Source organism: Brachycentrus maculatus, unplaced genomic scaffold (genome assembly GCF_059751285.1).
Source record: "Brachycentrus maculatus isolate JH-2025_06_01 unplaced genomic scaffold, ASM5975128v1 h1tg000421l, whole genome shotgun sequence".
In the NCBI taxonomy this organism is placed as follows: domain Eukaryota; kingdom Metazoa; phylum Arthropoda; class Insecta; order Trichoptera; family Brachycentridae; genus Brachycentrus; species Brachycentrus maculatus.
The window spans coordinates 126942-137301 of NW_028281169.1; the positions used below are offsets into that span (position 1 = coordinate 126942).

Genomic DNA, 10360 nt, shown 5'->3' on the forward strand with positions numbered 1-10360 from the left:
GTATTGCACTGTATTTCATTTGTTGTAATACGTTTTTCATTGTTTGTGAACCATAAATAAATCAATAAAAAGTAGCCACCTCCTTATTAGGGTGATGCTTCTTGATGTACGATGCAAAAGTTTCTCGTGCTTTCAGTATTTCTCTTATTGTGCTAGAAGATTGTTGCTCTGCTCTGATTGTTGCTCTGCTCTGATTGTTGCTCCTCCTCCATTAACAAGCTCACCTCGATAATTTCTTGCTGTGAAACAGCTCTTCGGTGGTGAGCTCTTGACTATGTTTTTTACAAAGTCTTCAATATCGTTGTTATCCACCTCGAGTCCCGACGCGGAAGTCCCGGCTCATAAATATCGTGAAAAAAGGACTTGCCCTTTCTCTATAACTCGTTATGCGAAATATCGCTTATTAAGGTAGTAACTTTTTCAGATTTTTTTTGATCGCTATGCGAATTACTCGTTATGAGAGGTTCTACTGTACGTTGTGAAAAAGTCTCACGTCTGAAAAAGTGTAGATAATACTACTACTACTACACTTCGTTATATTGGGTAGGTACTCATTTGTCTATTATGACAGCCATTTTTCAATTCAATGGCAGCACTCGATTTCACATGGCGAGTTTGTTTTGACAGTTGTTTATAGGTTAGAATAAATACTCCTTAATTTCTCATTATTTTTCTCAATTGAAGATGTTGCGACGAGAAAAGAAAAAGAAAAAGGAAATTCTATCTGATAAAATCTCAAATTTATTGACTATCGCTCCGACTGCCGATGTAGAAGACGATCACGTGTTCGGAACTAAACCTAAAACTGTCACAAGAGAAGATTTAGATTCTGAAGGCGACAGCGGCGAAGAAGCTGTCTTGAGCAACTTTAGAAAACAGAATGCGAAACTACTGGCGGACGTGAGCAGCAGGTATGCCGGGGAAGTCACTTCCCGGAGAGACTTGATCTCGGAAACGGCGGATGAGTCGGACAATGCAGACGGAGATTCAAACGTTAGCCATGAAACGTCTATTGATGAAGATGAAACCGCAGATTTAGAAAGCGAAGATTTGTCTGAGGAAGAAAAACAATCTCAGGATGATTCTGAGAGGGATGAGGAAGGAAGTGACGAAGAGGATAGTGATTTGGAAGGTTCTCACGATGATTTCGATCTTAGTAACGCTGCCTCTTTAAACGATGACTCAGAATTCAAGCACTTCAAAGATAAAAATGTTTCCGAAGAAGTGGAGAAAGGAAATTGTGTCAAAAATCAGTTATCTCTGTGGGAAAACCTGCTTGAAATGAGAATTAATCTCCAAAAGTGTTTGGTGACAGCTAACAAGATGCCACTCCCGGACACATTCCGATGCCTGAAGGAAGAAGGCGGTGATCAGTTTCATAATTCCCTGAACAAAACCAAAGGAAGCGTCACTTCTTTGCTAACTAGGTTGGTGTAATTTCACTTTTTGAGAGTAGTAGTCGGTACACAAGAAAACGTTATTACATTTTACTTCTTATCCATTTAGTCTACATTCTTTATGTATGTAATGGATACTAGCCCACTATTATAATTTCCAAACTACTACCATCACGCTGTTTTACTGCAGGAGTAGACAGTGAGGATGGAAGGTCACAGTTGTCTGTCCTGACATACACTCCTCGCTTCCTCTACATCCGTTCATCTAGTCTTACAAGACCTCATCTAGACTTTTTACAAATTGATCATGTCGAGTCTTTCTTGGCTCCTCGTTCCGTTCTCCCGTTCACATTTGCACAAATATACTTATTCATTGTCTCGTCATTCATTTGATCCACATGCCCAAACCACCTTGCGGAACTTAATCTCTCCAATTATGCAAAACTCAGCCTTACATCCTCTCTAAAATCTTTATTTTTAATTCAGTCATACATCATCCCGCGCGTTCGTCTAAGGGATCGCATTTCAACTGATAGAAACCTATCTTTACAAAATAAGAAATGTACTATGTTAAATCGGGGAATTGCACCCTGTAGTACAGACTGAAGTTTGAAAGACTCACAAGTACCGCAATCTAACTCTGTTAAAATAAATGATTGTTAATGTAATCTTGTTAGCCGTATTAATTTGTATTTTGCTATTATTTTCCAGATTAATAGATCTTCAAAGTATTCTTGTATCGAAGTATCCCGAGACTAAAGACCTGTTTCGCAAAAGTAAAAGTGAGGTTGAGAAAACAGAAGACCCCATGGATGAAGAAATCCCCAGCGATTCTGACTCTGCCAGTAGCGAGAAACCCATCCAAGAGGTACCCAAAGTTAATAGGAAAAGGAAATTAGCAGATTTCTCAGAAGAATTGAATGACAGATTCATTAGCTACGCTAAATACAGAAACAGCATTATACAGAAGTGGAATGACAAAACTCGAGTAGCTAGCAATCAGAAAAACCAATCGGCACCGACTTCGGTTTTATCGCAAATTCAATTCATTTTAGGTGATAAAAATAAGCTTATTCGAAGGACACAACTTCGTAGATCAAAGTATCACATTTTGGGAGAAAAAACAACGGTAGATGATGAAACTGAAGACCTACCCATTCCTGAAGACGATAACGTCGGTGAAGAGTATTGCTCCGAAGTGTTCGACGATGACGACTTCTATCACCAGCTGTTGAGAGAACTGATAGAACACAAGTCTTCCGACATATCGGATCCTATCCAGCTCAGTCGGCAGTGGATAATGCTGCAGCAGATGAGGAGCAAGATGAAGAGGAAGATCGACACGAGAGCCACCAAGGGTCGGCGCATCCGCTACGCCGTGCACTCCAAATTGGTCAACTACTTGGCTCCGGAACCGAACACCGAGTGGACCGATGAGATGAAGGATGAGCTGTACGCATCACTATTTGGGAAACAGTTTGAAGGGAATACGGAAGGAAGTAAAAGTGATAAGAATAGAAATGGAAACGTAGGGATTATGTCGTAATAATTTTACTATAATACATATATAATAAAATATATCCAACAATTTATTATAACTTAGTGTTGTTTATTCATACATATCATGTAATATGCCTCTGTTAACAATGTTTATGTATATGCAGAGTAAGTATTAAAACAGGTTTAAGTTACTCGGTAAGAGAATTTAAAAATCTCTCGATTAATTCATATTATCAATCACAATTCCGTTTATAAATTTTACAAAAATGTAACAATAACTTGTTAGACAATTACCTTTGCAAAAGTGTAAGTATTTTTTAAAATGATTTAATAATAATAAAATACAGAACATACGCATAATAACTGACAATGGCCGGGATGACTCGGAGATTGAGAGACTTATTCTCGGAGAGAGAGAGTTATTTTTACGACCAGAGCAAGTGTGTTAGCAAGAAGATTCTCTCAATGCGGAGATAGAGTCGAGAGAATATTCTACACGACATACTTGACATCTATGTACACTTCTTAACAATGGAAAAACTACACGAAATATAGATAGATTAAAATAAATGTTGTGTACATTCATACGTACTGGCAATTATTCTGACTGCTTTGATACTGCGGCACTTTGGAAATGCTTACAGCCGGAGTGAACTTTTTCCCCACCCTACAATGCCATAGATCAGTGGTCACCAAGTTTTTTGAGAAAACGAATGTATTGATTTTTTTAGAAATCTTAGGCTGGGTGAAGATTATATTTTCCAAATAACCGACTTTTTTTACTTGGGGTCCACTACCTACAACATAATCAAATTGTGATTGATGAATTGAAATATAGCTTTTACAACATTTTGAGTGTGTCCGAATACTTGTTCACAAAATCTGGATTATCTCCAATTATAGGAGTTATTTTCATATTATTTTTTGACATTCTCATCAAAGATGAAGAAGAATATGGAAGTCTGGGCATTTACGGGGCTTACGACCGTCATAGGCTGGTTTAAGTGATCACTTTACACATGTGTAACATTCACCAATTCTACCCATTATTGACAACCACACTACTCAAATTCTTGGAAGTTCTATATACTGTATATGAACCAATTTTGAAACATTGTTCTTGAATCACTAGAGACATCTATTGGTGAGATGAAAAGAAGCTTTTTATTGAGCAGAAACTCTTATTAGTATGTGAGGTCCGAATCCTGGATTAAAATTAAAATTAGAGACATAACAGGACCCATAGGCTTATATATTTCTTTAATATTATTTTGCACTTCTTGTCAGCTCACTCTGTTTTGTATATAATATAAATGCTGTATGCACCTTAGGGGCCTGCACATTCCACCTCAAGGTGGAAATAAATAAGCAAGTATAAAACAGTAGAACCTCTCATGAGTTTAATTCGTTTCAGCATCTTTTCTTTTTTTTTAGATGGGAATTGTATTTATTATTTACCTTGCTTATTATGTACAAGGTTTATAGATCATTTAGTGGATTTTTGTTTCTTCTAGCTTATTCAATATGTTTTTATTTGAATCTGTGTTGGGAACAGGAAGGATAATCTAGTGTGGGCCAATAATAACTACTCAGCATTTGCTCATTGCTGGGAGGAAACCACGTTGCACTCCTCAGGAGAAGGCCGACTGTTGACTGTCATCAGCAGACCTTCCGTTCCACTAGAAGTGGGTTGGGCATTTTGTGTCCTAGCTTGGTTTATTTACCAATGTCCTTCACTATTTTTATCATGTATGATACCAAAAGTAGATGATCATGAGCATTGTTCCAGCATCTTTCTCGCTAAGCGAAACATATACAAATCGATGTAAAATGCGATAATGCGTTCTAGGCCGAAAGAATACTCAATTTTTGGATATATTTTTTGTTAACGTTTATACAAATAAAATTACTTATAAATCATTAAGGAGTGTAAAAACTAACTAAAATTAATCCCCTTTAACTAAAAAACTCTTTTAAGACATTTGTTTTTGCGAACGCTTTAAAATTTGGCAAAAATGTGTCACATCATTATCATTGATTAAATTTATAGCACGAATAGCTACCTCCTTATTAGAGTGATGCTTTGTAATGTACGATGCAACAGGTTCCTGTCCTTTCAGCATTTCTCTTATTGTGCTTGAAGATTGTTGCTCTGCTACTTCTTCCTCCTCCATTGACTAACTTTTCTCCATAATTTCTTGCTGTGAAACACGATGCATCTCCATAAGCTCTTCGGTGGTCAGCTCTTGGCTGTACTCATTCACAAGCTCTTCAATATCGTTGTTATCCACCTCGAGTCCCATGATATTGGCTGATGACACAATCTCGTTGACTTTAGACTCCATATTTATATATATATATATATATATATATATATATATATATATATATATATATATATATATATATATATATATATATATATATATATATATTTAATTTTATATTTATAATTCTAATTTAATTTCCTGAAATTTCAACGTAAATCTATCTAACACTGCATTTGGAAAACACTTTTGATTTGTTCATCTGTTATTGCGTGACCGAGATTCTTAAGTACCAACAATAAATTATAGGTAACTTTTAGTTGAAAGGGTTTGTTTGTTTTAGAGCTTGTTACTAACATTTGTTGCTCGTAAACTTTAGTCATCATTATTATCAGATATTGAATCATTCATTCATTGATTCTGAATTAGTCTTGGTCAGTTAACCTGTACCACTTGACACCCGACACCCGTGTCCCGTGTCCCGTGTGGCTAATAAACAATAAATGTTGTTTGGAGCATAGTTCTGGAGAGTGACAAACACTCGTTGACCGTTTGTGACAAATGGTCAACATCAATTTATTTTGCAATCGTTATACTTCGCAGTGCCCAAACAATAACTTTATTCCTTACCTGCAAAAGGTTGCAACCTGCTGTATTGCCAATCTAGTAGTCATTTCAGTGTCCGCAAGATAATATCTATACATATTGTTTTAAAGAAAATTAAAGTGCTAAATGCCAAATTATTATTGAAATCTTAGTCTCCGTGATTTGAACTTTTATGGCCAATTTTTGTTTCTTGGTTATATTTTGTCCCATTATATATTAAGGTTATTAAGATTTGTTTTATTAAGAAGAAAATATTAGGAACAAAAATCTTTGTCAAATGTGAATATTTTATTATTTTTAAACCTTTTTTACCGAAAGTGTACGACCTGTCATTGACTGGTTTAAGTGATCACTTTATACAGTGTGTATCATTGTAATGTATGTAAATAATCTTATTAAAAAAATGTTATGTATAGTATAATATAATTAAAATGTAACTTTGTTTTAAAATCACTATAAATATGTTATTATAACTTAATTATAATGTCTACCGGTTTCGAAGCTGACCGCTTCTTTATCAAGACTGATTAGCTTCAAAACCGGTAGACATTACGATTAAGTTATAATAACATATTTATAGTGATTTTAAAACAAAGTTTCATTTTAATTATAAAATGGAAAATTGTTGCTTCAAATATAAATTATAAATATCTTATGATTTATAATTCTTCGCTCGGTTTTAATGTAACAGCGGTTTCTCGTTATCGTGGCATTGTCAAACTGTGTCGCAAATAAATTTCACATTAAACTGTGTTTAAATTTGGTATCTAGAAAGCAATCTTTAGATAGGTATATGACAATTGATACCGGTAGCGAGAAGGTAAATGTAGAGAATCTTTAAATCCGGACCAATAATTTGCGCATTACGTTTCTTTGTTTAAATAAATTCCAATTTCGCAATTGAAATGATTTTTGCCGGTTTTTTCTCGCCTCGAGGTTGCTCAAATTCGAATAGGTCAAAATACGTATTACCCTTTGTCGGGAAACCCACGCTCTCGGAAACGTGGCCAATTCAAATTGTAATTTCCACCGACCGACGACACGCGCTCAATTGGCGACAAATTGTTTTTGTGATCATCGACAGCTCGATTATTATTATATCGACGCACCTATTACGCGTTAGGAGAGGTCCTAAAATTGGGTTAAATGACGCCAACGATGCGACGAGACGCTTTACAATGCGTGAATCACATTTCGCCCACGAAGATTATAATGTGTACACGCTTGTATTAAATATTATCGTCTACCCCGACGTGAATCCGCCCTCGATCACCGAGTATATTTACTTGGGGCTTATCGCGACACAACGTTTTCTTCATAACCTTATCCTCACCCGATGGTGCAAAGGGCACTGCCCGATGGTGGATTATTCGAAATAGGAGTAGAATGTATTTATAGGATGCAGATATGAGTGAAGGAGCTCGGGCCGAAGGACGTTACTGCCATAAAAAAAGAAAGGAACAGACGAAATGGCTATGGCGCTCCGGGTTTCATTTCCGTACAAGCTGGAAAGCTTGTGTAATTTGGACACGGTGATACGAATTCGCACGAGTCCCGCGAAGACAAACGCAATGGTAATTTATACAATTAAATTAAAAGTGAAATAAAGATAAACTCATAAATAAAGTTCCATAAATCATTATAAACCTTTTTACAGTATTTATTGATACAAACCGTTAAGAGCTTTGAAAACAAAAATGATTAGTTGAAAAAAGTAATAAGCTTGTGATTCGATTCACGGTATTCTTTTTTTAGCATTTTTGAATGGTAAATATCTTTTTTCTTTTAGATTTGAGGTGTTAATATATTTTAAGTACGTAGATAATGACTAACTATTTCGTAATTATATCGCACCTAATATATGTACATATTTTGTTCAAAATTGTCTCTAGGGTGGATATTTACGAGATGTTGCAATACATTATACGTTGCGATATTATTTCATGAAAATTACGTTCTACTGAAATCTGGATTTAAATTTATCGTTTGTCATTTACTCTCCTGAAGCATTTCTAATATTACATTGAAACGAGCGAGGACTCAAATCGTCTCGCAGATTTATCAGAAATGGGACAGTGACAAACCGTTCCTCACTGAACATCTGGGCGGAAGATTAAATCGGGTGTTGATTCCGAGAATTCGGTAAATTATCGATTGACCCACATTTTTTACCCCTTGAGGAGATAAATAACGTTTCCTTTATCGGTATTAAATTGACAGTTTACGACTTATCAAGGGAAGTGTGACATCCCTGGGTACCAAGTGTAACAGCGACACGGAGACACGCGGAGTATGTACTCGTATGAGGCTCGCGCGCCGCGGGGACAGCTCGACTGCTCGGCTGCTCGGCTGCTCGCCTCACTCGACATGATCTACAGGACCCACCTAAATCTAGAATCTAGCGAGTGTTTTTGCCTAGAATTTTCACTCATGAATTACATGAAATTATAGTAACTTTAAACATAAAGAGTAAATCCACTCACAAGTAGGCATAGGCTATGAAACTTATAAAGTTGAAGCCTGAGTAGGGACATGATAAACGGTGTTGCATAAGCCGTAGCTAGATTTCAGAGTCACTTGGACATTAGGTAATTCAAAAAAAAAATCTAGAATCTAAACCTACGTATGGTTTGTTATATATCATAATGGCTGCTTACACACATTCAATTTAATTTTATTGTAAAATGATTTGGTTATTAAAAAAATGTGGTTCAAATCTAAAAGTCACGATTGCATACCGGAAATGTGATGTTGGTATGTGTCTACAAATGTAGATTTTCACAACCACTATCAAATACAGTAAACCTACCTATAAAGTTGACATAGGTACCCCTTTATCTTAGGAATTTTATAAGGGGTTAATATTTTATACTGTCTTTTTATATTTTAACTAGCGGAAAGGACTGTGATGAGTCATTTAAAATTGAAATACAATTTCAAAACATTTACTTCCCTACAACGTCCCATCCGGTAACGCGGTACCTACCTCAGCGTTATAGGGGGGTTTACTGTGATTAAAATTTTTTAGAGTAATGGATAAATATCAAGATGTGTGATTATTGGCCAATAAATTAATATGAAAAATCACAAGACTATCGGTGACATTCTTATTGAAATCTGTAGAGAACTAAGGGAGATATGAAGGTTTAAACTTTAGATATTTGAATAAAACGAAAAACGTGCGTTCGCATACGTCCTCATATTTCCGTCATCGAACGTTTTATGACGTCATATGGTTTATTATCTATGGTTTATAGAGCTGTAATAGTAGTAGTGTGGATTGTTTGTTTACCACTACACTACCATTTGTGTTATACAAATATGAGGGGCGGGGGAGTGTGAGGGTGGACCATAGACATCAATCAAATAGAGCCGCCGATAATTTAGTAACGACACCAACATTAAAATAACTCCATCGTTTCTGTGACGTCATTCATTGCCAACTTACGAAAATAACGTTTTTTCGAAGGCGATTTTTCCAAAAGAAATTGATGAATGAAAATATTAATCAGCTGTATAAATATCAGCTGTTATAAACACAAAACGAGTCTAATACAATCCTTTATAGGTTGAGTACGTTAAATTAGATAATCCCACGTCTGACAAAGATCCATTTCTTGTTATTTTTCTTCTCTCTTATTCCGTTAATAACTGTCTAATCATAAAAAATAGAAAACGTAATATGTTAAATTTATTCCTCGGTATGGAGTCTTCCACTGAGGTACAAATTAAAGTTTCAATAGTATTTATCAATATCCTTAATGAAATACTAAATAAGTCAAAATAAACATAACCCTAAAGATGTCACCATTAAAGATGTAAAGAAAATAACACTTATGAAAAATAGAGTTTTTAAAAAAACCTGATGATTAAAATGTAAGAAATGTTTTTAATATAACCACTTTTCGACTTTTCTTTAAACACCTAGATACCGGACCGGTTTTTCAGTCAGGACAACCACTGTACAAGTACAATATATAAACAACACAATACTATTTATTGTTTCGGCATTCACTTTGTGGTAAGATATAATGCAATTGTAAATGAAAACAATTGTTTTTTACCACTTAAGTTATATTTATTTTAACGACTAGTTTCGGAAGCTACAGATGCTTCCATCTTCGTGTCTGAATATATATATACTTACTGTACAGATAATTATTTATGTTTTACTTTATATGAATATAAGATTGAGAAAAACATGGCACAATCAGGTATGCCAAATACTTGAAAGTGGTCAGGTTAGGAGTCGTAACAATCGGCGGGTATGTATGAGGAGATGCATGAACGTGGAAGAGGCGAAGAATGTTTGCAAGGACAGAGTGGTGTGGCGCTCTATTCTCTCTGCCTATCCCTGCGGGGAAGCGGCGTGTTGGTTAGTTAGTTAGTTTTTTATATGATTATAATAAATATAATCAAAGTGGTAAAAAACGATTGTCTTCATTTGCAACACAACACTATTTGACTACAAGTCACGCATTTTTTCATGTACGAGTATTACAATAATTACTATTTTTAAAATACACATACATAGTACTAGACATACTTCCTGGTAGATTATACAAAATGTTCCAGTAACGAAAATCTAAA

The 10360-nt window shown here is 35.3% G+C and overlaps 1 protein-coding gene across 1 annotated transcript; it reads left to right on the top strand.

Moving 5' to 3' along the window:
- The first annotated feature begins 594 nt into the window (after positions 1-594).
- Positions 595-2995, top strand: Aatf (Apoptosis antagonizing transcription factor). Its single transcript, XM_088271197.1, has 2 exons — positions 595-1427; positions 2109-2995. The coding sequence occupies exons 1-2, from the start codon at positions 685-687 to the stop codon at positions 2941-2943; spliced, it is 1578 nt and encodes a 525-aa protein (XP_088127323.1). The 5' UTR covers positions 595-684; the 3' UTR covers positions 2944-2995.
- The last annotated feature ends 7365 nt before the right edge of the window (positions 2996-10360 follow it).